The sequence below is a fragment of the Brachypodium distachyon genome, chromosome 5 (assembly GCF_000005505.3).
Source record: "Brachypodium distachyon strain Bd21 chromosome 5, Brachypodium_distachyon_v3.0, whole genome shotgun sequence".
Classification (NCBI taxonomy): Eukaryota; Viridiplantae; Streptophyta; class Magnoliopsida; order Poales; family Poaceae; genus Brachypodium; species Brachypodium distachyon.
In genome coordinates, this window is record NC_016135.3 from 18,678,350 (window position 1) to 18,703,437 (window position 25,088).

At 42.9% G+C, this 25,088-nt stretch overlaps 3 protein-coding genes across 7 annotated transcripts; 1 reads left to right on the plus strand and 2 right to left on the minus strand.

The window, feature by feature from the left end:
* Window positions 1-546: 546 nt before the first annotated feature.
* LOC100831199 (CLIP-associated protein) lies at window positions 547-12,680 on the minus strand. 3 transcript variants are annotated; one of them, XM_010241809.3, is made up of 21 exons: window positions 12,171-12,673; window positions 10,834-10,989; window positions 10,669-10,731; window positions 10,252-10,320; window positions 9,873-10,038; window positions 8,667-8,828; window positions 7,939-8,036; window positions 7,736-7,810; window positions 7,589-7,657; window positions 7,418-7,503; window positions 7,230-7,347; window positions 6,344-6,442; window positions 5,881-6,238; window positions 3,973-5,714; window positions 3,745-3,843; window positions 3,231-3,335; window positions 3,080-3,154; window positions 2,919-2,987; window positions 2,756-2,824; window positions 2,011-2,112; window positions 547-1,015 (listed from the first exon to the last, which is right to left on the minus strand). In XM_010241809.3, exons 1-21 carry the CDS (start codon window positions 12,504-12,506, stop codon window positions 857-859), a joined length of 4,275 nt encoding a protein of 1,424 aa, XP_010240111.1. In that variant the 5' UTR covers window positions 12,507-12,673; the 3' UTR covers window positions 547-856. The 3 variants fall into 3 exon arrangements, with proteins under 3 accessions (XP_010240111.1, XP_003580101.1, XP_024311362.1); XM_003580053.4 differs by having other exon boundaries at window positions 3,973-5,759; window positions 12,171-12,672; XM_024455594.1 differs by lacking the exons at window positions 547-1,015; window positions 2,011-2,112; window positions 2,756-2,824; ... (2 more) ...; window positions 3,231-3,335; window positions 3,745-3,843 and having other exon boundaries at window positions 5,456-5,764; window positions 12,171-12,680.
* Window positions 12,681-18,782: 6,102 nt separating this feature from the next.
* Window positions 18,783-22,459, plus strand: LOC100831499 (GDSL esterase/lipase LTL1). The gene is made up of 5 exons (XM_003580054.4): window positions 18,783-19,205; window positions 19,351-19,478; window positions 19,622-19,864; window positions 21,489-21,744; window positions 21,843-22,459. The coding sequence occupies exons 1-5, from the start codon at window positions 18,938-18,940 to the stop codon at window positions 22,073-22,075; spliced, it is 1,128 nt and encodes a 375-aa protein (XP_003580102.1). The 5' UTR covers window positions 18,783-18,937; the 3' UTR covers window positions 22,076-22,459.
* A 421-nt stretch (window positions 22,460-22,880) lies between these two features.
* LOC100831799 (2-phytyl-1,4-beta-naphthoquinone methyltransferase, chloroplastic) lies at window positions 22,881-25,081 on the minus strand. Of its 3 annotated transcripts, none has more exons than XM_003580055.4 (8): window positions 24,885-25,081; window positions 24,718-24,782; window positions 24,519-24,609; window positions 24,321-24,409; window positions 24,041-24,174; window positions 23,863-23,924; window positions 23,553-23,652; window positions 22,881-23,169 (listed from the first exon to the last, which is right to left on the minus strand). In XM_003580055.4, the coding sequence occupies exons 1-8, from the start codon at window positions 25,044-25,046 to the stop codon at window positions 23,069-23,071; spliced, it is 804 nt and encodes a 267-aa protein (XP_003580103.1). In that variant the 5' UTR covers window positions 25,047-25,081; the 3' UTR covers window positions 22,881-23,068. The 3 variants fall into 3 exon arrangements, with proteins under 3 accessions (XP_003580103.1, XP_010240112.1, XP_010240113.1); XM_010241810.3 differs by having other exon boundaries at window positions 24,718-24,799; window positions 24,885-25,080; XM_010241811.3 differs by lacking the exons at window positions 24,718-24,782; window positions 24,885-25,081 and having other exon boundaries at window positions 24,321-24,446; window positions 24,519-24,615.
* Between the last annotated feature and the right edge of the window lie 7 nt (window positions 25,082-25,088).

Below are 25,088 nucleotides of genomic sequence, written 5' to 3' on the forward strand. Positions count from 1 at the left end.
CACTAGATCTTAGTAACCTTCTATTGGAGATGTTGTTACTAATTATGGATAAAATATTCATACTCTCTTAGTAACGGCCTAAGTAACACCTTGTTGAAGATACCCTTATGAAGCTACCACAATCTTTTTCTTCATAATCTTTTTCTTCATTAATCCTACATTTGTGACTAGCACTATCACCAGGCTAAACTCCTTCCAGACATCGACTTGTTTATTTGATCGATGATGAACGTCCACTATAAACAAAGTTTGGCTCATTAAGTGAATCAAATATCCAGATTCAGAACAATAAAGTCGAGAAGGGAGAATTCATGGCCAATAATTCCATCATGCAACCTCGGAATAGCTTTGTTTTGACCGTCGCTTTGACCAACAATTGCTCCACAAATATATAATAATATAACATAAAATTGATATCATTGTATGCATATTCAAATGCACTTGCTTATAGTTACGATTTAAATCACAAAGTCACATATAATGAAGTAATTCATGGTCAAAACATTGATCAACCGGAACCTAATATGCCTACTATAGTACTGGAAAGAAATGAGAATGGCCCAAGAACTTGCACAAAGTTTCTTCATCAAGTTACATTTCCTTTCTTTGTACAGTGTAACTAAGTAGTACACCTGAAGACAACACTCGTTAATACTCTCCCATGCTAACCAAAAAAAAGAGAGGAAAAATGAGAGGGAATACATAATCACACAAAAGAACGAAGCCAGGAGCTCCAAATACAAGGGAATCGTTTGTTTATACTATACACATACACAAACAAACGAGACCCCCCAAAATCTCACCCCTACCAAACAAATGTTCATATAGAACAGAAATAATAACAAGATGTTACACCTCATTGGTCAGCATCAATTGGCGCGCCAGATCTTGCTTGCGAAATCCGGTTTGCGTAGATAGTTACCAGGCGCAGCTGCGTGCTGCTAAGCCCTTCCAAGTATGGAACAAATGCTTTCCCAAGCATTATGTAGATATCCACCAGACAGAATACAACACTCTAAAATGGTGTAAATACATTAGATATGAATAAATGAATAAGGAATTGATATAAAGTAGTACATGAAAATGCCATCAGCAATCTCAGGTCAAAGGGTATTAAAAGGATAAGAGGGCATGGCATAGATCAGATCATCACAGCGGTAAAGAGTGGTATACGGTTACTGCAAGTCTGCAACACACAAATTAACTAGACTAAAAGCAAAGTTGAAAACAATCGTACATAACTAATTCTTCTATTGCATGGTGTTATATGTATTTTAACTCAAAAGTTTTTAGTTACGACCATATATGTAAACACATAACGGATTGCTAATACATAAGAAATTTTCAGTTGGATGAGAATTGAGATCTTAAACCAACCAGATGTGGTAGTTTTACACTAATCACTACAGAATAAACTAGAATGAATGTACACAGAATAAACTAGAACAAATGAACATAAATTTTAGTGAAATGGCAGGATCCAATTCCCCTTGGCCTTCTTTCTGCTGTAGATACTCTACACCGCACAGGCTTAATGCCCATAGTCCAACTGGGACAGACCATGGGCCATGCTTACAAGAGGCACATGCTGCTAGGGATGTGGGCCATGGGCCTAGAGCCGGCAGGCTGCACAAGGGCCACGAGCGGCAATAACATTGTTGGCAGACACTCAGGGAGTGAGCTGAGATATTGCTGGATAGTTAAACAAGATAGTTTTAGTCTTTTACGCAATTAATCTTGTTAAGTGCTTTGCATATATACGGCTTACTGATGTACCCCCTGGGCTATGCAATTTGTCTATGCAGAAAAGCTAGTCTATCTGCTTATCTAGTCCCTTCCCCATTTCATCCTCCCAATGGTAGTTATCGCATATGTAGACGCTACACGGCATGACGCCTACTCTTTACAAAATCCAAATCCTCGTAGCATCTAAACTAGAGAGGAATTAACACGATGAAAAAGTTAGAAAATAATTCTACCATGATAATATATATAGTACATAGAACCCACCTTTCGAACATCTGGACTTTGGTTACTAAAAGCATCAAACAGTGCTGGCAAAAATGCAGGCAATTGATTTATCAATTCCTCCTGGGAAAGGTGCCCAACAAGCTGCAAAGGTTATCAGAAGACAATTAATAGTCAAACATGATCATGCAAGATATTAGGACGCTTAATTTACTTGTTTCCAATGTGCTAGAACAACTCTACAACTAACACAGAGAATTTAAGCACATTTTCAAACACAGGACTCGGCCAGGAGGTGTTTTCAGGATGCATATATTGATTGTTCTGTGCCCATCCATGTCTATTTGTTTGTAGCAAAGTTGATAATGGTATCCACATCTTCCCAAAATAGCTCTGGTTGAGCTCTGAAAAAATTCCTCTCTGAAGGGAGTGCTGTATGAAGCCACTCTGAGCACATGAGGTAAAATGATGATGCCACCCTTTGTTCCCACCAAACCCATTTGCTAGAATGTAGAATGCTATGCAAATTTGTGTCTTCTTTAACTTTTTGTTGCAATGCGGTTGTAGGAACTGTTGTAACTATGATTTTTTTTTGAGGAATCTAGATATGATATTGTGCGCAACTGTTCTGAGAAGGCAGATCGGAAGGTATCATGATTGCTACTGGTACAATGGGATGTGTAACGGTTGTGATGATGTGGAAGTTATACTGAGATTTTCAAACACACTACTTCTGCCCGCCTAGTGCCAATTGCCATTACAACACTATATATGACAATAGGTATACCTTTGTCAAACAGTTGATACACACAACGAGCATCTTTTCATCATCACTGACAAAAAAAGGTGCTACAACCTGCAGTAGATCCAAAGACCATGACAAGTACAGTTAATTACACCAAGTAGGAACAAAGCAGAAGTGATATATAAGAGAAATGAGTTGTACATACAGCAAGACATCTGAAAGGATCATATTTTGCCAACAGAACATTTATGCATCGGTTTGCCTCATTTGAAATCTGCACAGCCATAGGGAGTGTCAAGTTATTCAGACAAAAAATGAAAAAAAAAAGGGTCGAGATTATAAGGGGGGAAAACAAAGACAGTATACCTTTGCCACCACATCTTTGGTCAGGTGCAGAAGTTTTTCAAAAACAATCTCAATAGATTCTTCCATAGCATCTTTCTGATAGCAAAAAATCATTACTAACAAAAAGGGAGAGAAGATTCATTAAACTGTGGACAAACTGTGGATAGCGCACCTGATTGTTGAGCATCTCAGCAACTAATGACAGAGCAAGCTCTCTAGTAGATGAATCAGAGTCACCCAGCACCTCAAGTACAGACGTTAGTATTTGATTGAAGTACTGTTGGAAAATTGAAGAGCTGGAATTAGAATGCAGATAGTTTGAAACTGCTCGGGTCTAGTTTATTTTTTTTCCATGTAATTTAAAACCTCCAGTAACACAGCTGGCAACGAAATACTGATTTCATACATCCATGAAACACGAAAGAAGGTATTGAAAATATAAAAATAGTAAAAGGAAACACAGCGTGCTCCTGTGGCATTTGCATGTGCATAGAGAATTAAAATTAGCTGAAATGCAACCCAGTTATTCAAATATTCGTTCATGTTTTGCTGGGAATTTAGTAAATCCGGCTTCCAGAAAATAAAAGGTACAATTCTTTTAAAACCAGGCACTTTGGTTTCCCTTAGTAACTGAATAGGGGTGGGGTTAACATAAGGACATTTTGTAAGGAAATCAGATTGCAAACCTTTGACCATATGGAGCTGTCATTACCCAGAGAAGCTTTAATCAATTGTTGTAAGGCTGCATGCTTTTCCACAGTTGATACTTCAGTATCGTTGCTTATCTAAAAAGTTAAGAAAAATAAATTAAAGCACTCCAAATAGATATAGAGAAGAAGAAAAACACAGCAGCGCACATGAAGAAGAAAACACAGCAGCACACATGATCGAGAGAGAGGATCTTTCATTGGTACCTGATGAAGAAGTTGTGGTATGCTCAGCATGTTGTCAGCAAGTGGGTTGGTCTTTATAGAACTAAGGTTTATAACCATATCTTCCTCATGAACGCCTTTTGCAGTCGCTGAGCCAACAGCATCATGCCCATCAGGAGTGCGGAATTGACTGAAATCTAAGCGTGGAGTGCCAATAGCAGTTTCAACATCTAAGGCGGCATCAGTTTTTTCAGGATAGTTTGTCCAGGAACGATTATCTTCCACAATTGAGCTCGTATGATTCTTTGATTCTCTAGTTCTAGTTAAAAGAACTTCAGTTCCTGTAGCCGGTTCCAAGCTTTGACTAGTATCTATGCTCATATCGGATGTTGTTCTGCCCATCGAAACATTATGCTGTGTGGACTGTTGCACTGTATTCATCTTCTTTCCCCCTTCAGCATCAAGGGAACTAGAAGAATACCGACCAAAAGGATAGCTCTTCTTCAATGTCTGTGCATAACCATCTTCAGAAGATGTTCCAAAATCTGTCTGGTCATAAGATTTAGGACGGGGGCGTTCTTTCTTGCTCTGCAAATAGTTCACCAGATCAACCTCAATACGCGGTGTTTTTTGCTTCAGGGCCCGCCTCAAAAGGTTTTGCTCTTCGACTGATAAACTTAAAATAAAATTTAGTACTGCAGTAGAATCAAACTGAGAATACACCGAAATGATACCAGAAATAGATGCCTCTTTCAGTTTTGCATTCTTTTCATTTACTAAAGGTGCCAATTTTGAAAGCCATAGCTTAAGGAAGCCGCTGTTACTATAACCTTCCGAATCTACAGTGTATTTGCTGAACGATTTGTTTGCAAATTCAAGAACAGCCAATTTTGCCTTTGGAGACCTCTGTTCATCTAGTGATCGTACTAGGGCAGGTAGCAGCATATCAATAGCATATAATCGACCAACAATCTCCAAAGTCAACGAACATGGTTTTTTTACCAACTCTTTTGGATCAATTAGGCGGGAAAAGACATGTGGCAAAATTCTTTCGACATAACTCTCAAATGGCTTCTTGCAAGCTGGAATAATCTCTGCAAGTGTAGAAAAAGCCGCTTGTGCAACCTTATGATGAGGATCATCCAAATGACGGAAAAACAGCTTCATGACCTTTTCAAAATTCTGCAAAATTTCTTGAATTCCTTTCTGACCTTGTTGCAGTACATTCCGGATAAAATCGAAAGCTGAGACTCTTGCTACCCAATCCGAACTAGGATTGAGACCCTCAGAAAGTGCATCATGTAAAGAAGCCAGAGTATCTGTATATCTAGCCACATCACCAGATGGTACTTGGCTATCATCAAAGCTGTGTCTGCCACTTGCAGAAGCCCTTGACATAACTTGTTTTCTTAGAAGAGGTCTCTGGAAATTCGGGACATTGCTATTGTGTGAATCTCTGTGAGCGGCGGCATCCCTATAAGGCACATCAACATAGTTTTTCTCCATGTGCATTTGTGGAAATCGCCTAGTTGAACGGATATCATTACTCTCATCCATGCGGCCTCCATCTTGAAGCCTCTCTGAAGATCTTCTTAAATAAGGCAGTGATAAGCCTGTCGTGGACTCAGATGATACATTACTCAAATATGGTGACTTTGATCGCTCTTTGGTTCCTAACTGTGTTGCCATTGCATCCAGTAAGCGGGAACCTCCATTTCGTGTACTAGAAATGGTTGAATCCACGAGCCCTGAGTTCTGCAAGGATACATGGTTTGAAGCTGGTGCTGCAAGAGGAATAGGAGGATCACGAGATGATGGAGGATCAACCCCTGCACTAGGATTAAAAGAAAATAAGAAACTGGGATTTCTATATTATCGTAGAAAAAGTATGTCTAGGGAAAATATCCAAATTCTTAAAAGCAATTTACAACTAAGTGGATTAAAGAATACCAAGGTCCAAGCTTGTTGAGCGTGCAACTGAGAAATTTTGTCTATCTGATATGCTTACACCTTTCAGCAAACTTTCAATAGCAGAAACCTTTTCTTTGCTTGAGCTAAGCACACTTTCTAGGCTTCTTTCAGAAATTCTGCTGCTTGTCTTTGACTGCGATAAACGAAGATTGTTCAATGAAAGAGATGGATCTGAAGAAATAGCTGCACTCTTGTCCATTGCAACAATAGCTGAAGTGCCATATCCAGGTATATGTGTACCACTTGCATGAGATGTAGCACGAGAAGGCTGCACAACCCTCTCACGCAGCGAGGGGGAAGCATAACGTTTGTGCACACCATCCTCGTCATTTATTGTCTGCAATGATTGCCAATTATACATTGGAATTAAGGTCTGTTTCTATTAAGAAAATGTAATGTAAGAGGAGAAAAACACAAAACTTGAAGGCAGAGAATGGAATACCCTCTGTATAGCAGGATCGAATAACATAAAAAGACGACGTGAGCGCTCAGGCCATGTCTTTGTGAACATTCTGTAGCAAGTCCTTGCAGTTGCACGGACCTAGTTGCAAAAGCGGCATGAAACACAAAATAATCAGGACAGATCAAAATCATTCCACCATACCAGCAGCACAGAGACAAGAGATGAGGTAGCCCAAGAACTATTTTAGTTCTAACAATTATGTCAATCAATAAGGAGGCACAGCATCAATATATTAACTATATAAAGCAAGAACTCAGAATATCGAATTTCATTTGCCACATTATTTATTATCATCTCCTCAACCTTCTTTTTGGTGATATGCAAGGGTCACCGGATAAAAAAGGTAGCAAACTAGCAATTTCGTATGAAGTAGAATTCCTCATAATTTGTATTGATCTGCATTCATATCATGAATGGAAATGGAAAGGAACCTATCTTATCCATTTTCATGCTAGACCAGCTAACACATTTCCAAACTGATTTATCGTTTCATGTGCATATATGCAAACAGAGAGCAAACTAGCATTGTCCTTGGCAGTGTAATATTGATCGCTTCTCCAGTTATGGTGACAGCCAGTTGGGGTTCTGTAAAGGTGTAACGGCTCATTCAAGGTCACGGTGGATGTCAGGATATGGCTGTGGCATGAGCCTGCACATCTCTTTGTTTTGCTGTTGGGCGCTGTAAATGGATAAAAATGATGTTTGGTTGCATTTCAATGGAATGGAACCGTGGCTGGACCCCATTAGCACACCACACAGAGAGATTGATGTGTGTCTTGTGGTGTGAAATATTGGATGATTTTATGTGATAGCCTGATTTAAAATGATGAACTTTATGCACCACAGGTCAGCAAACAGATCATACCTCACTCATTGCATCTGCTACACAGCACTTTATTAGATCTTCGTATAAATCAGCTGACCGTTGTATTTCCGGGGCGTCAGCCCAATACTCCAATATTAGAAGCGCATATTCACAGCACCTGGCACAGTAGAAAGTAAGCATGACTAGCTTCAGTAAACAAGGACACCGAACAGTGTGAACGCACATACCTAGCACGAAGAACTGCACTTCGGTCATTTTTAGCTGTGTCAGCTACACGAGGAAGAATTCGTGCAACCTTGCAGTTTCGCAGGATCTGCGAAACATCCCATTTTAGCAAAGAGATTAAACAAATGGTGGCATCCATGCAGACATATTGGAAATACATATAACTTTCTCACAGTTTTTATGCAGGTGTCTGCTGATTCAGCTATGACAAGCACGGTTATGACGACAAGCTTAAAAAGCATCTGAAATTTTTCACAAATAAGTTAGATTTGCTGAAACAATATAAGGCAAAATAGAAAAAATGTGCTTGCATAACTTACTGGAATAAATTGTTCAGCACATGGCTCAAAGTCACCAAGGAGTTCTTTGGATAGTACATTAAGCAAATGGCATGCCTGTGCATAAAAACAAGAGAGCAAGGAAGTTTCAATTTGCACACATTTGTTCAGTCAAGTATTGAACTCATTTGTTGGAAAAAAAATCAATTTGATACTTATGAAGAGAAGGATAAATGAATGACTACCTGTTTTACAATAGTAGACCGTCGATCAGATAGCTGAGTGGACAATGGTGGAACCAGCTGCTTCAAGAGCATAAGAAATGACGGGTAATCAATAGCACCTGTTAAAAACAGAAACATATCCTCTTAAAACTAAGTATACATCACTCGCAAAAAAAACTAAGTATACGTCGTCATATTAGCAAGGAGTAATGTACTCGTAATAGATATGAATTTATAAGAGAGTGTCCATGATAAAGGTTCAGACGGACGAATTTCACAAATATCCCCGAGTTGCATATTATGTTCTAAAATGGACTTTGATACGGTTCTTCCTATTCGAGTCAAATGACAAAGGCCTTATAAAACAGTAGGGTACATCCTCAAAACTACAGGTTGCACCATTGATCAGCTCTTCTCTCTATATCATATTACTAAACAAAAGTATCTGTTACAATAAAGGACAGTCCAATGATTTTACAAAAAGATGGACTTTCTGTTTATTTTCACTTCAATGCATACTTTCAGAGCTTGAAATCAACTAGGGTGACATAGTTATCAGCCAATACGGGGAATTGTTTCCATCCCAGTCATCATTCCTATCAACAAGGTCCCTTTCTGGTTAGAAGAAACATTTACTAGGCCTTGCAGTCAAGATGTACTGCAGCATCTTTGCCACAGACGTAATTTTCGCCTAGCAGAATTGCATAAAACTTTGTTTAGAAAAATAGAATTTCGGTGTTGGTGTCAACCTCCATAGACCAGTGCTTCAATCCTTTGCATGGCAGCAATACGTACTGACCAGTCCTTTTCTGGGACAAGGGTAGCTGCGATCTTCTCAAACTCCCGAAGTAATTCTTTCTCTGAGTGAACTCTTATTGGTTCCACTGGTTTTTCTGTTATGTCTGTGTCACCTGTAAATAGCACATCAAATTAAAGCATAGAAAACATTGTATATGTGTGACAGCTGGCAACTATTAGAACAACAAGGAGAACATCAAACTTATCAGAAAAAATAACAATTTATTGTGACAGCCTGATAGGTTACATGCTCAAAAGAAGTTTCAGGGCAACGTAGCTTAACTAAATGCTTCTGGATCACATAATTAACAAAATTTGAAGATACTAGATGAAGGAACAAATATAGGAGTACTTCACCTGAACAAATAAAACGGCACATATCTCAACACATGACAAGGATATTCAAATGATGTATCAAAAATAAAATTGCAAACATTATTTCTAAGATAATTTTATAAGGACTGGCATACATTTAATAAACATTTGGTGTGCCCTATGGCTTCTGGACATAATTTCTTAAGGGTTGATATGTTATAAACACCATGTGCCCTATGGCCTAGACACTGCCAGTAAATTTTAATATTAAGACTGTTATATGTTTTCAAGGTAATTATGCGAACGTAATACCATAACATAGTAATGCCGTGTCCATGTTCCACTATTGCCTCGACTCTCGACAGATCATAACAATAGAATAAAAAAACCCTATCTGGCCAGGTGCAGCTACAATGAGAGGAAGAAGGTAGGTGCTGGCATGTGGCGCTGCTGACAGGATGGCATACTGGCATGGTCAACACGTCATATAAGCGGTCAGAGCATGGGAAATAGGATATGGACCTCTTGCGTAAACCCTTAAATAATTAGGGGGAGTGGGGTAGAATAAGATCAGCTGCAATGCTGTTATTCAGTTTAAAAAAAGAGTCCCCTTCATGTCTAACTCCATCCTATTATCATGAGTTGGTAAAAGCATTCGGTTTTTGCATGTTCACTCGTATAAACATCAAGGAAAAGGACATATCTTGGTTTCTAACACACGGTACACAGACTTTCCTTGACAAATTGCAGTTATAAGTCACTACTGTCCTGGTTTACAACTATAGGCAAATGCAAATGGGTACAATTCTCATGTGTGAACTTTTGACAGAAATATAGAGTACCTCCAAATAATGTACTTTCCCTCGCTGTGTTCTTCGTCTTCGGACTGCCTCTTTTAGGATTAACACTAAGAGATCTAGATTCTGCAACCTTGTATTTCGTTGCAGCACCATCAGATGAGGGAACCTGTGGTTCTATTCTATCCAATCTTGAATTTATTTCTTTTAGCTGCAGAGATAGGAGGGCAATACAAAAATTAGGGTTATGCACATAGCTGCATTGCAGATATTTAAAACATGGTCATGTAAAAGTTCGATCATATAAAGTAGTGCCTACCAAAATACCAATATGTACTAAGAGTGGTGCAATAGCATTAAAAAGGGAGTTTCTACCATGTGTAAAGGCAACTCCCAAAAACTACTAGATGATGAAGCATACTACCATGTATGGAGGCAGATTATGGCGCTGCAACTCTTCATGGAACTGAGATCCCATGTTCTTGTACATTTCCTGTAATTGCAAACAGTGGTATTAGGATTACTATATAAATTTTACATATACTGGATAACAGGTACGGACTACAATTAATCAGTATGGCCAATTGCTACTAGTTACACAAACAGTTTCAAATCATGAATAAACTAGTTTTATCTAGAAAAATAAACTCAACAAAAATTGATAAAATTGGGTGCGGGGGAATAAAAAAACCTAGAGGCAAAGAGGCAAAAGTGGGATGGAAGTATCAAACTATTGCGAAGTTGAATGAGATAAATGATGAATATGCACAAGCACGAATCAAAATGAATAACAGAAAGATGAAAAACATCAGCTGAAGGATATGGTATGAAGCCAGCTAACCTCAATACAAGATATAGCAGCTTCTCTAACACTTTGGTTCGAATCGTTCATCAATTGCAATACCTGTAAAGCCAGATAATCAGCATATCTATCTACGGAACAAAAATGAACTCTAAGATATACACAAAAAACATAAGATAACACCATCTTGAAGCCTAGACTTACAGGTGAGAGTAAAACCCGTTGCATGAGAAGCTCTGTAGAAGCAAAAAGCCCAACTGCAGTTGCCACTGTAAGTACGAACTCTTCCCGAACCCTCCAACTCTTATGAGCCCATGCATAACTTCCAGCTCTTTCAACAATGATTGTTGGTGAAGAAATCTGAGATATGGACAAGATCAGAAGGCTACCCGCTAATAAATCTAAAACTTTGAGAACAAGGCTAGCATGTTTGGCTTGATACTTTAGTGACTGGACGAAAGTATGCATGTAAAGGTTGTCTAGTAATGGTAACACAGTATAAAACAACACTGACAAGTAAAAGAGAAAACCCATCATATACTAGCATAGTGCCCAATTTATCATGTGTTGCTACAAAACCAACCAAAAAAGTGACGGTACCATTTGCCAAAATAGTGCATTTCTCATGGGTTGATAATCAATTTGTATGCAAGAACAATTACACATCTCATATAAACAATGAGATAATAGTTGAATAGGGAACAAAGGCAGCAGGAGGACGTGGATTAGCTAAATTCTCGGTACAAAACTGGTTCTGTGGAATTAGGACAAGTTAAAATGTTTTCTCCTCTATGCTATGTCACATCCTAGGAAACCTAAGATTTTGAGTTCAAACCTTCTCTCAACATTTCTTTATTTGCGCCTTTTTCAAAGGTCATGGTCTGACGTGCCAGTGCAAGTGGAGGGGAGGAGTGAAGTCACCGCAACTAGAAACTTTATATTAGTGTAAATTTATGTTCTATGTAGCAAACACCAAAGCATGAAGAAAATTTTATGTAATTCGCAGCACCTAGGCATATTATAGTTTTCAACACCACAAAAGAACAATCTTCACGTGCTAACTAGGAGAGTATAGAACTATAGACCATAATTCCCCTGAGCAAAAACCATACCTCACACATGAAGTTTAACTTAGCTTGAAACCCAGATTTAATCTTTGCTCTTAAAGCAACAAACCAAATTTCGCCCAGAAATAAGAAAGATATTCCCCTGGTTGTTGAACTTTGGAACAATGTTCGAACTCAATGTCACAAAATTACCATAAAATCTAACCTACTCATTAGTTTTGATATTAAGCCTGACAATCCTTTATGATGCGCTAAATAGAATTTGTAATTATTTTTTCATTTCGGCTCAGCCTATCTCTGCAACGCATCTCTAGTGCCCCAGACGAACTAACCAAAACAAGTCCCCCTGAATCCCAAACTTTCTCCTGATCGAAATCCTAACCTAAATTTGCAGCTCCAGCCTACTTTCAAAGCAAACACATTCCCGCAAAATAGATTAAATAACAAGTGAGATAACAATGAAAGGGACCAGACCTCCATGAGGGTGATGAGTAGCTGCCGCGCGGCATCGCGGACGGGCTGCTTGCCGTCTCCGAGGCGCTCTACGGCGGCGGGTACGAGGGCGTTCAGGTGGATCTTAAAGTGGTCGCCGGCGACCACGGCGGCGGCGGAGAGCGCCTGCAGCCCGCCCTGCGCGACGCGGAAGTTGGCGTCCCGCGTCAGATCCATGCAGGTGTCAACCAGCGCGGTGACCTCGGCGGACGTGAGCCCGCGCCGCGCCGCCGCTTCCAGCGCCTCATGCAGGCGCTCCACCCCGGCCAGCCGCTCCTTGGTGTCCTTAGCGCGCGCCGCCTCCAGCGCCGCCTCCATTTCCGCGTGCGAGCTCCTGATAGTCCGTTGTAGAGTTTGGAGCACAGGGGCCGGCGGCGAGGCGAGGGTTGTGGCCGGATCTGAGGACGAACGGGGAGAGGAGGGGAGGGGACAGTGTGAGAGCGCACAGAGACGCCGAACGCAGATGGTGAGGGTGGTTGGGGCTTTAGGTGGTTTCGTGCAATAACACCCCTGGGTTTTTTGTAACCTTTCACGATTAGGCCATTTGGAATTTGGATACGAACCCTGCAGTAGAACTCGAAGTCTGGAACCTGAACAACTGGGGCACGCTGCGAATTGGTTTTAAAATTCGCCCAAAGAGGAAAAAAAATTGTGTTTACGTCTCGACTCGGTTTTACATAGCCCGGCAGGACCTGATGACAAATTGACAATACTGATGCAGCTTGTTCTAAAAAAGACAAGGCTAGCGATGCAAGTAATCCAATGTATGCTTGGGTTCTGATGCGTAATTACATGGCAACGTCGCAATCCATGACAAATCATTAATCGTTTGGTTTCATTTGAGAGGAAGCATCATTTCAATCTCGAGTGCCACGCTACGTACGTCAATTAAAAAAACACGACTCGACGCATGGGACGAATGGATGATATACAGTATAATATTGTACGATCGATACAGTATAGTAGTGCACCGTACAGTATTATAGCAAAACCCAAGAATATTTATGAGTCCACGAAGATAATATAGTACTCCTATGATCCACGACGCGGAAATCTCACTGGCTTGGCTGCTGTGGCTAAGCATACATCCGTTGCTTAACTACTCGCACCAACTACCGGCGACGTTACACCTGAACAACTAATAAATGTCCTCTCCCGTGGCGCTGCTCTCTGTTCCGATCCCCATGGAATCTCGGAGCACACCTGTGCTTCTCCGGCCGGCAGCTTATCATCTTTGATTTACAGAGTGTCATCACACAGTGCGTGAAACTAGAACATCGGGGTCTCTGCTTACCAAAGTTGCTTGAGGTGAGCTCTGGAACAGGCTGTCTTTCGTTCCTTGGGGGTCTCGGGCTCGTCCTGAGACAATCATATTGTATACTGAAAGGAGCTCGCCATCATTTTTATCAGCTCACTTTTTGTGCTAATAGTGGGGCGCTCATGCTGTCGCACGCTAGCTACCCATCCATGATCCATCCATCTCCTTTACTTACTTTTTACCCCACGAGGTGACAGTCTGGCCTAGCCTGGAGTCTGGAGATGCACACATGTTTTCATGGCATTGGTGGATGGACCAGCTCATGCTGTGCAGGCACGCTGCTTGAAACGATGCCGGTATTGCCTCTCTGTTGCACTTGCAGTCTTTCATGGGCTCGTGCAGTCATACTACTAGCTGGAGAAACGGATAGGAGACGGTGCAATTGCATGGGCTGAGATTATTGGATCTAGCCTGTAGGCCCTGTACTAGTGCACGAAACGTTGGTTTCCTCCGATGTCCAAAGGGGTGCAGCCCATTTCAGATTCGGAGGGACGCAACACTCGGGAAGAGATGAGACAGCAGCTCAGGACATGTACAATGGTTTGATAAAACTGTCATATCTTAAGTGTTTCACGTCAATTAAAAAAGACAAAAAACATGTTATACAATGAGTTATCTCTTAGTGTTCTATCTTAGAATTAATGATTAGATGAATAAAATTAACTGAATAAATGCTAAGAAAAAGTGAAATCTAGTACAATATGAAATTTGTCTTATCTTTGTCTTATCATTCTTGTGAAGAGACCATCTCTTAATTAAGAGAATGCTTGTGTCTTTTCTTCGTTTCTCTCTCTTCCACATCAGATTTCATCATATGTGGCATCGTTAAGAAAAGACTGACGTCACCCCATTGTACACGCCCTTATCATCTTTGATTTTCACTAGTGCACGATGTATGATCATACATTTTATTCATGTATATTCAGTTATTCACTCGGTTTCAAAATATAAGATGCATAGTACTCCCTTCGATCCTAATTTTTTTTATCGTGGTTTTAGTTCAAGATTCACGACAAGAATTTAGGATCAGAGGGAGTACTAGATTTGAAGTATTTTTTTTAATAAAATTTTCTACTCCCTCCGATCGGTAATAAATGTCATTGTTTTATTACAAATTTGTACTAAATGAGTGACACTTATTATGGATCGGAGGGGAGTAGAGTTTAAGCAAGTTTATAAATATATCAATCAGTAGAGTGTCAAATCGACGTCACTAGATTTATAGTGGAATATGTTTTTATACGTGTTAATTTGTTATAATAAAAATTAATATTTTTATATAAAAGTTTGACATTAAACAAAAAGATCAAAATAAATGTTGTTTGTGTCAAACTTTATAAAAGAAACTATTCTCTTTTATAAACAGCTCGACTTTGACTCTCGATGGGCCAATTTAGTCCAGCCCATAAGCACAAATGTGCATATGGGCCCAACGCTTTTTAGGCCAGTACCAGGCATGGCGAGTTGGCACTTGGCAACACGCCAACACGAGAGATGGGCCTATCGGCCACCCCATGTCGCCGGATGCAGCGCCAGCACCCACGGCCCACAGCTGCGTCGATCAGGCACCGAACCCTCGCTCGGACGCCCTCTTTCGCCGCAGCCCGCAAGTGCTTGGACAAGGAGCAGTACCATCAACCCCGGCCTGCGATTAAACTCGGCACCGCAAGTTCCTCTGGTCCCGGAAGGAAGAAACACCAGCTCGAGTTCATACAGTGAATTACAGATCAAACTGCACATGCATCCATGGATCAAAGCATGAATGAACAACCACCCCGGTAGAACCGGATCTAGATGAGCCGACGCACTGCTCATACAGCCACAAGTTAAACACGTTGCGTGGGTGGGAAGAAGCTGGAACGATTGGAATCTTCGATCTACGGCGCGAGACAGTAGCAAATTTTCATCGTCTCTGCGTGCGTTACACCGCACCGCGGCCATCGCTTCGATCTGCCCCCGCGGATCGGCCGGTCGATTCGCGCTTCAGACAATTCAAGGTGAGAGATCGCGATCAAGACGACGGTACAAGTTGTCAGACCGGGTCGATCGATCTCTTGCTTGCGTATAGGAGCCAGGTCACCCGTAACTGCCACTGTGGGGAAGAGAAGCCAGCTGACTGTACGAGTTAAATGCTCGTTTCAGGCTTTACGGTTGGCGGGTGACTAGATCGATCAGCAGCCGATGATTTACCTGTCCTGTTACAGTTAAATAAAAAGACTCTGCATCCACGCGCAGTTTGCAGTGAAGAAGTTTTTACTGGCATTGGCTGCTTGGGAGGAAGCTTCCATGCACAGCAGGCTGTTCAATTCTCCACGGTGCAGCAGAAATGACTGTCGTCGTATTCAGACATTCAGAAAAAATCAAGGATTGGACTGGTGCAGAGTTACACCTCTCAACTCACCTTCATGGTCCAGTTTGCATTGTACTCTCTGGTAAAGAAAAGGATCCGAGACGCTCGCAACGCACGGCCAATCTGGTAAATTCACAGTCGGCAAGGAAACAAGCTGTCAACCCTCGAGATTTTCATTTCTTTCTTATCTTGGAGTGCAAACAGCTCCATGATCAATCGTGCAAGCTGCCGTGGTAGCTGGCCGGCGGAGCTCATTGAAAATTTTCTACTGATCATATTGCCCCCACCCCACCGCGTTATAAATTTCACATGCCGCTGCGACGTTCGTATAACAGCATCTGATCGGGCACTGGCAGCACGCAGTACAGATCACAATCAATGGAAACCGGGCGGTAGTTGTCTACGGACAGGGCCGGGGTAGCTCTGTCTATGGTATATTTAGATGGGAATATGTACCTCTTCCAGCTGCGTACGTGTTCGTCCGGGTAGCACGCGTGCATGAGCATGGCCGGTGAGTGGTAGCATCGACCAATATATCATGCTCCCTCGGTCCGGAAACAAGTGACATGAATTTGACAAGATTTTATACAAAACGAAGTGAATATATGCATATATGCATGTTATATACTCCGTACCTATGTCACGAATCGGCCGCGTTATGATCATATCAAGTTTTTTTTTTGGTGGGGGAGTTACCAGTTTGCATCCGAGAAGGCTCTTAACCTGCCAACCTCTCCGGTGTTTGCTGGTAGGTAGTGCGCCGAGTGGTTAAGGGAGGCATGCTGAAGGATGGAAAAGAGATACGGAGTAACTTACAGTGGAGTTCATGGATACGCGACTCGTGACTTGATTATGAGCTGTGATGAAGAGAGTTTGCGTTGTGGTTTGTTCTGAAAAAAAAGTGGAAAATACCACTTTGGCAGGGAAGATATTTGAGCTGTGTAGCTGGTAGAAATTCTCTAGTTACTATACTCCGTATATATTTTCACTCCTACTCGTACAGTGGTCACCTACGTGCAGAAGAAGACGATGATCGTTCAGTTCAAATGTGCGGTTACTCTAGGACCACTGGAGCATATAGTACTTTTCTTCGTCCCCTGGATTAAATGGCCACTAACCCGAGTACTACAACAAATCGTTATTGACATGTGCAAATGCACCTTTCTTTAATCGGTTAATTCTTTAATATACCACACATAAAATATTACTCACTCCAATTCATAATAAATTTCGGCGAGTAGTGTTCAGATATCTACCAAGATGTATCGTCTGTACTGCCATTGGTTACACGCGCGCGTGAAGCTGCCAAGCCGGGGCAAAGAACATGTGTTATCATTGTTTTTTCTCTTAATTAAGTGAGAGTAACTCTCCCTTGCCACTCGATAGAAGGTTTTCCTAACAACCGTATGATTTATTAAACACTGAGATAAGTGAAAGATTGATGTAAGTATAAATGATGGAAAATATCTTCGTCAAGTGGTTATGATTGTCGATTGAGAAATAACCATTTATAAATGGACTTAAAATTAAACACTCCCCTCGATAAAATAAGCAATTGTGAGGTACGTATAATGATTTGTAGGATCCAATTTAATTCGTGTGCCAACCGCATAAATGTTTAAGTTATTTGATTTCCACGGTTTTTTAATGAAAAAAAAGGAAAAATAAGCATGTGCAGTGCATAACATGTTTACTCGAGCAACTCCAAGAAGAAATGGCAGAGGCATAAATGTTTAAGTTAGAAATTGAAAGATTTCGTTCAAATTGTTCGTTTGGAAATTTCCCGAAAAGCTAATTATAGGTTCTTCTCTCCATCAGAACAATAGGACCGTTATGCTTATTACTAAACTCGTTGAAGAGATGAAATAGAACCAAGGTCTATCTTTTTTATCAGAGGTTGAATCGATCATCAGAAGAAGAATTAGGCCAAAAATTAGGATACATTGATATTCCTGGTATAGTAGATGCTATCACACATACAATAATACTCAATTCGATGGAATTGTTTGATCAGTAGCGCGGAAAGATATGTTAAACTAACAATGAAGTATGTTTTGCCAAAAAACAATGATGAAGTATGTGGAGAGAGGAATGCTATAAGAAGTGTTGATTAATGCTATAATTAAGAGAGGTGAAGCGTAGTAGTTAACAAGTGAGGTGATTGCGAGAGAGATGCGCAAATAAAGCTGAATTTGCAACCAAAAATCACGAGCGTCAGATGAGTAATTAGATGGATGGTTTCCGACCGTATCTTTACCGTAATAAAAGAGCTCAACGTTTAATGCATGTAGTACTAGTACTGAACCACTGATCTAGCTGTCGGTGCCACATGTCCTCGTTTAGTACTAGCACATAAGAGGATAAATGTCACATAACCTCGATACATGCTAGCTAGCTTAGCCTGAGTCGTCCCTCCTAATAGAATCAAGAGCCAAGACTGCGAATGTTTTGTCCATGTTTTTGTAGACACGCTCGAGAGCCGGAGAAACCAAAAGCAGAGGTCAGTAGAGGTCTCACTGATGTTGACACCCGGGGCCTACAGCGTCTGAATTCTGAAAGACGGAATCGAGGAGGACTAGGAGACGTCCGGGGAGCATTCCATTCCAGAGGCCGTGCCGATTTTCTCAAGCCCGCCTGTGGCACTGACACATGATCCGAGGCCAAAGCCGATGATGGACGCCGAGAGCCAACAGCCAAGTGGCTTCACACGCAAACTGCGCGCCGCATTTAGCACCCAACCACCGTGCATCTCTGGCCAGCGCGATCCTCCATTTAACTCTTTTTTTTAACTTTTAACGCGGCCCGTTTCGGGTGGTCCTTGCGAGCAGCAATTCAACCCTCTGTCTCCCGCCCGCTAACCCACTGCTGGCCGGACGGCCTCCTTTAACTCAGCGTTTGCCATAGACAGAGGGAGAGACGGGGGCCGGGCTCTCTGACCTGTCTATAAGAGGAGGCAGAGAGCGCGCGCCACCTCGACGTGCACGTCTTGCCAAGTTGCAGCTCGCCACTGGAGCACTCGTACACTCGTCCAAGCTACTAGTCTCGGTATACTAACTGTGCCTCATTTCTAGCTAGCCAACTATGGCGGCCTCCATGGACGCTGGTTCTCCGGCCGTGTCCACGACCACCGCCCTCGTCGTGGCCGCGTTAGCGGTGCTCCTCCTCGGCGCGCCGACGGCGTCCGCGGCCCGCGCCTTCTTCGTGTTCGGCGACTCCCTCGTCGACAACGGCAACAACAACTACCTCATGACGACGGCGCGCGCCGACGCGCCGCCCTACGGCATCGACTACCCCACTCACTTGCCCACGGGCCGGTTCTCCAACGGGCTCAACATCCCCGACATCATCAGTTACGATCCGTCTCTCTTTTATGATCGCCGCCTAATCTGTTGAGTTTACACTTTAATTACACACAACACCAAATGCACAATTACAGAGCACGTACGCAGTTCTTGACATTTTGCACCACTACTTTTGGTGTACGTCTTGATCAGGCGAGTACCTCGGGTCCGAGCCCGCGCTGCCGTACCTGAGCCCCAACCTCCGGGGCGAGAACCTGCTCGTCGGCGCCAACTTCGCGTCCGCCGGCGTCGGCATCCTCAACGACACAGGCGTACAATTCGTAAGTTCCACACACGCGCGCTTCCTTGATTCCTGAACCATGAAAACTCTATACTCCCTCCGTCCAACAAAGTATGGACGGAGGAAGTACATAATTTAAGCGGCATTGATATGAACGTGCTGTACACGTACGTTTGTATGCAGGTGAACATAATTAGGATCGCGCAGCAGCTGCAGAACTTCCAGGCCTACCAGCAGAAGCTGGCCGCCTACGTCGGCGAGGACGCGGCGAGGCAGCGCGTGAGCCAGGCGCTCGTGCTCATCACGCTCGGCGGCAACGACTTCGTCAACAACTACTACCTCGTGCCCTTCTCCGCCAGGTCCCAGCAGTTCGAGATCCACGACTACGTCCCCTACATCATCTCAGAGTACAAGAAAATCCTCGCGGTAAGCTCTACTTAATTAACGAGCAAAGAATACTTACTCCTACTTTACTTTAATTAGTACTCTCTCCGATTCTAAATTATTGTCGAGATATTACATGTATCTAGACGTTTTTTAAGAAATAGATACATCCATATTTGGACAAATTTGTGTCAAGAATTTAGAATCAGAGTACATAAGTCCCCTCAACGGCCATGGTTAATTTATGGTAACAAAAAAGGTTTCTTTAGCATAATAAAACCAACATGATTAGCAAACCGACGAGATTTTTTTTTTTTGGGATAGTGTACAGGAGTGGGTAGATCTCGCTTGCCAAAAATAAACGAGAGAAATGAATGTTGCATGCACGCTAGGCGCTTAAAACAGTAGCAGAAAGTGTCGAGTCTGTATAGGCTGCTTGCTGGCATCAGAAATAAGATAAGAGACGGACAGTAGTACCGGTGAACATTTCTTGGTGGAGGCTCTTCGGGTAATATGTTCCGCAAACGATAAACTGACACGGCCTGTGGTTTGTCTATACCAAATTCAGCACCTCACACTGTTTATGGTAAGAGTTTGCCCATGAAGCAAGAAACCATTCATTCATGAGTCATGGCCAGTTCGAGTAACAGTCCGAGATACTAGTATTAACTGTGGAAGCAGAACCCTGTCGAACACAGTAAACAATTCAAAATTGCACATTACACTTCAGGCCACCGTCCCAGTGTTAGCAACGTCCTCAGTCCTCACTCGCACTCGTAAAGCTTTTTTTATTCTGTACTGTAATGAGTCTACAATCATTTTTTGGGTTCAAAATGCAATTACAGCTGAAACTCTGCTAGCACACTTCCATCTACAGTAGAGATTATGCGTCATCAAGTCAAGAGCCAAAACAACATTTCTTAAACACAAACACAAAATGCGCGCTCTACCCATAGGAGTACGTACTAGTACTACAAGATTTTCATTACACGGCCGAGCTAGGGGCCGGAGTAATCTTCCATAAAGAAAAAGAAAATGAACACGGCTTTGTACCAGATCTCTGTGCTGCTGCAGATCTGCAATTAATTTTCACATTTATTATGCATACTGTAGGTTCTACTAGTGACAATAAGCCTAAAATTTTGCTGAGAATCCAGCCAAACGTTCAATTTACCGGGCCCCGCGAAGTTCTTACCGAAGGGGGTGGTACATGCATGATGCATGTGTATACTGTGTGCATCCAGCATCGTCTCGATGCATGCATCCTGGATGTTTGTTACCAACCACACTGTCCAGGCAATCAATAGGGCCAAAGTACACCATTAACACAAGTACGACACGCAGAAAACCTTTCTGATATCGCCAGTAAAAAAACTGCAGGAGGCAGTCCAAAGCATGCAGAGAGGGGGTTTAGAACTTTTTACTGGTTTACCCACGTGGCTGGCACTGTATTTACTCCTGCCACATGCAAGAACAGTCGTCGCGCCTGCGCCCGAAATCTAAGTTCGAGTAACAAATTGCAAAGTCTAAGTTCGAGTAACAAATTGCACATGCTCTTCAAGTTAAAGACCGCGCGTGCATTTTAATCAAAACTTTGGGATTTTGCTGAGAGTACCGCTTGACCAATTCTTGTCTTAAACCATAAACTGTTGGATGGTGAACGCAGAGGCTGTACGAGCTGGGCGCCCGGCGCGTGGTGGTGACCGGCACGGGGATGATCGGGTGCGTGCCGGCGGAGCTGGCCATGCACAGCCTCGACGGGTCCTGCGCGCCCGACCTGACGCGCGCCGCCGACCTCTTCAACCCGCAGCTGGAGCAGATGCTCACGGAGCTCAACTCCGAGCTCGGCCACGACGACGTCTTCCTCGCCGCCAACACCAACAGGGCCAGCTTCGACTTCATGTTCAACCCGCAGCAATACGGTACGCGTACAAAACTCCAACCAGAAACAAGTTAATCTTTGCACGAATATCGGGTCCATCGATCGGTGAACTGAAGCTCAATATTGTGCTTGATGCAGGGTTCGTGACGGCGAAGATTGCGTGCTGCGGGCAGGGGCCGTACAACGGGATCGGGCTGTGCACGCCGGCGTCCAACGTGTGCGCCAACCGGGACGTGTACGCCTACTGGGACGCGTTCCACCCGACGGAGCGGGCCAACCGGATCATCGTCGGCAACTTCATGCACGGCTCCACCGACCACATCAGCCCCATGAACCTCAGCACCGTCCTCGCCATGGACAACAGGAACTAGCTCTCCATCTCTAGCTACTAGGACTGCTCGATCCGCTGCCGACGTGCTACATAATTATATAGCTACATAGTATATGTGCCTGTTGTTGTTGTTGGAAACTTTGGTCGAGGGCTGCTCTGATATGTGGTGCCCGAAGATGGTGGTTTAGAAGCTTTTGATGGGGCTTAATCTCCTTTTTTTTCTGGTTTAGTGAAAGTAATATGGTGAATTAAGATTGTGTATTTATGTTTTCTAGTCCAGATTGTTTAGCAGAGCTACTAGGAGCTAGCTTGAGAGGTTAAGACAGTGGTTTCTGCTCGATTAATTCAGGAATTCGTTGTACTAGCTTCTGAGCTTTCTTTTGCCTCTGAACCTTGTGCTAGCAGTCTAGCAGGCCTCTGAAAACTGCGGATGTGTTGCTGTCTCGCTCATCGAGCATCTAAAGGAAGAAGTTTGACCAGCAAGTGGTAAAAGCACTGTACATAAATATACCAGCGTAGATCTGAACTGTCGTGACGGGGACCGATTAAACAGAGGATTGATGGGGATTCAGAATTCCGAGCAGTGCCCTTCGTGAAAAACTCCCGAGGGTCTGAAATTCTCACCTGCTGTCTTCCATGCCTTCCGATTACCAATCAGATGACGAGGTGTTTTTTTTCGTCTGAATTCCAGTCAGATTACTAATCAGATGATGAGGTGCTTGTTTTTTTTTTTGTCTGAATTCAAGTCAGATTGTTCACCGCTGCAGAGCAGCACGCTGCTATGCGCAGTGGACAGTGGTGGCCTTCATCCCAGGAGTTTGATTTCGATCGAACGGCACCTGCACTGAGCGGCAGGCCATACGTGTTTCCATGCCTTTCTTACTCAAACAGGGGAAATGCACATCTGGGAAAGTTGGAGCATGGCTCCTTATGGGATCAGCAAAACTGGATACTCGAATGATGTAGAAGAAAAGGAATCTAACTCACAAAATTCACACAAAGCATATAGAGAGTTTCATCGCTACAATTCTACTCAACGAGTTGTGACTAAGTTCCCCATGAGCCCTCCGCCAAGTTCATAGTGCTTGGCGGAAGAGAACCCGACTTCTTTGGCTAACTTCTCCAACTCCTCTCCTACACAAGATATTGGCACACACAAGGGTGATGTAAATAAACAAGAGTGGTAAAATTGTGAAGCAGTACATAGTTATTGGCAAAGTACCAAAACATTTGGAACAAATGAATGAACAGTTCCATTTAAAGAATAAGAATAAGAGAATAAATATACGCAATGTTGTGGCTTTGTGTGTTAAGGAAATAGATGGTGTCCCATTATACTCTATCAGGAGTTCAGGACAAGGTGACATGTATATTGATGTACTTGTGCTGTCAGTCTCAGAGTGACCTAGATACACTACTCTAGTTTTGTTCTCATATGTACAATTCTTTTACTAGATAAGGTGATACAGCTTTCTATGTCATGAAAGTTTTCACAGGAAAGAAACATATGTTCAAACCTGTAAGGTACTGTGATATCGAACTTTTCAAGTACTTGTACTCTTCAGTAAGTCCATAACCACTAGCTAGAGGAACCACAACATTATCGATCGCCCAACTCTGTCCAACAAAAATAATATCATTTTGGTTAATGACGATTGTAGGACCAACTCCAAAGTCTTAAATGGGATTGAAGCCAACATCAACATGTGACTATCTGGCCCATTTGTTACAATGTCATAGAGGTATGATGAGGAATTGGGATCTGTCAGGTAAATTAAACTTGCCAATTCATCTGTACAATATATGCAAGATCGGCTGGAATTTCACCTGCAACGATGTTGTGAAAAATGATGAGCTCTTGTTAAAATCGAGAACAGATGCTCTTGTTCCTGCAGTCCAGAAAACCAAGCCATGGGAATTTACGCTGAACTCTAAACCTTTTTCTTTTTGCAAGGATAACTCTAAACATGTTGAACTGGAATGAAACTTGAAGCCTATACTCAACCTGGTTTAAGGACCCTAAAAATCTCTCGCATTGCTTTGGGTTTGTCAACCACATTGCGCAATCCATAACCAACCGTAACAGCATCAAAGTAGCAGTCTGTGAAAGGTAAATCAAGTGCATCGCCCTCGATCCAGCTGCCACCACGGAAACCAGAAGCAAGCATGTGTTAGCCAAGTAAAGCTGTTAACCTGATTAAAACAAAAGCAAGCACGCTATGAAAATCGTCATAGACATAGCATGAAGTTTAAAATCCGCAAGCTCTCACATCGAGGGCGCTCACTTGATGTTCTTGTAGCAAGAGTTCCAGCGTTGATCCCGACGGCTAGCAGCAGTTTGCAGTTGTTGCCTTGAGAAATCGACAGCCATCACCTGTGAGATTTGAGAGCTTGGGCCATGAGGTTACCAACTGAAACAGAACACGGATTACATTGCTTGGGCATGCCGAAGACTGAAGCCAATCCAACATTCCAACACCAACCTCTCCATCTAGTCCTACTTTCTGAGACAGAAGGAACGCCAAATCCCCGCTCCCGCAGCAGAGATCAAGAACCCGATCACCTCTCTTCGCCCTGACCTCCAGAGAACAACAAATTTCGTCGACCAATTGTAGTTGTAGAACCAAGTGTCTTTTCAATTCACATTACTATGACTAGCACTAGTGATGTGAATGTACATACATGGACCAAGAGACGCAGATGCGCTTCCACGTCCGGTGCTGCCCCAGGCTGAGCACGTCGTTGAGCTGCAAGGGACGCAGCACTGCGCTATTGTCAGCACGCCATTGCAAGTATCTCCACTAATTTCGCGAGAGCAGAAAGAGGGTAGGGAATTGGGAGTTACTGACATGGTCGTAGACGGGGGCGATGCGGCTGAAGAGGGCCTGCCGCTCGTTGGCCGCGGACGAGCAGCGGATGGCGACAGAGCCGCGGCGGTGTCGTCGGCCACCGGCGTGGCTGGACGCCGGCGAGACGGCGACTACGGAAATCGCCGCGGCTAAGGTGCCCATGGGTGACCGTTTGCTCGCCCCCGCCACATGATTAGGATAGGT

Coding starts and splice junctions, on each gene's coding strand:
- LOC100831199 (XM_003580053.4), bottom strand. CDS start 12,506: ATGGAGGCGGCGCTGGAGGCGGCGCGCGCTAAGGACACCAAGGAGCGG. Junction 3,844..3,972: donor TACCACAACTTCTTCATCAG/GTACCAATGAAA, acceptor TTAACTTTTTAG/ATAAGCAACGATACTGAAGT. Junction 2,988..3,079: donor CCAAAGATGTGGTGGCAAAG/GTATACTGTCTT, acceptor ATGGCTGTGCAG/ATTTCAAATGAGGCAAACCG.
- LOC100831499 (XM_003580054.4), top strand. CDS start 18,938: ATGGCGGCCTCCATGGACGCTGGTTCTCCGGCCGTGTCCACGACCACC. Junction 19,206..19,350: donor CAACATCCCCGACATCATCA/GTTACGATCCGT, acceptor CGTCTTGATCAG/GCGAGTACCTCGGGTCCGAG. Junction 21,745..21,842: donor GTTCAACCCGCAGCAATACG/GTACGCGTACAA, acceptor TGCTTGATGCAG/GGTTCGTGACGGCGAAGATT.
- LOC100831799 (XM_003580055.4), bottom strand. CDS start 25,046: ATGGGCACCTTAGCCGCGGCGATTTCCGTAGTCGCCGTCTCGCCGGCG. Junction 24,175..24,320: donor TCTTGCTACAAGAACATCAA/GTGAGCGCCCTC, acceptor CCGTGGTGGCAG/CTGGATCGAGGGCGATGCAC. Junction 23,925..24,040: donor TTTTAGGGTCCTTAAACCAG/GTTGAGTATAGG, acceptor TCTGGACTGCAG/GAACAAGAGCATCTGTTCTC.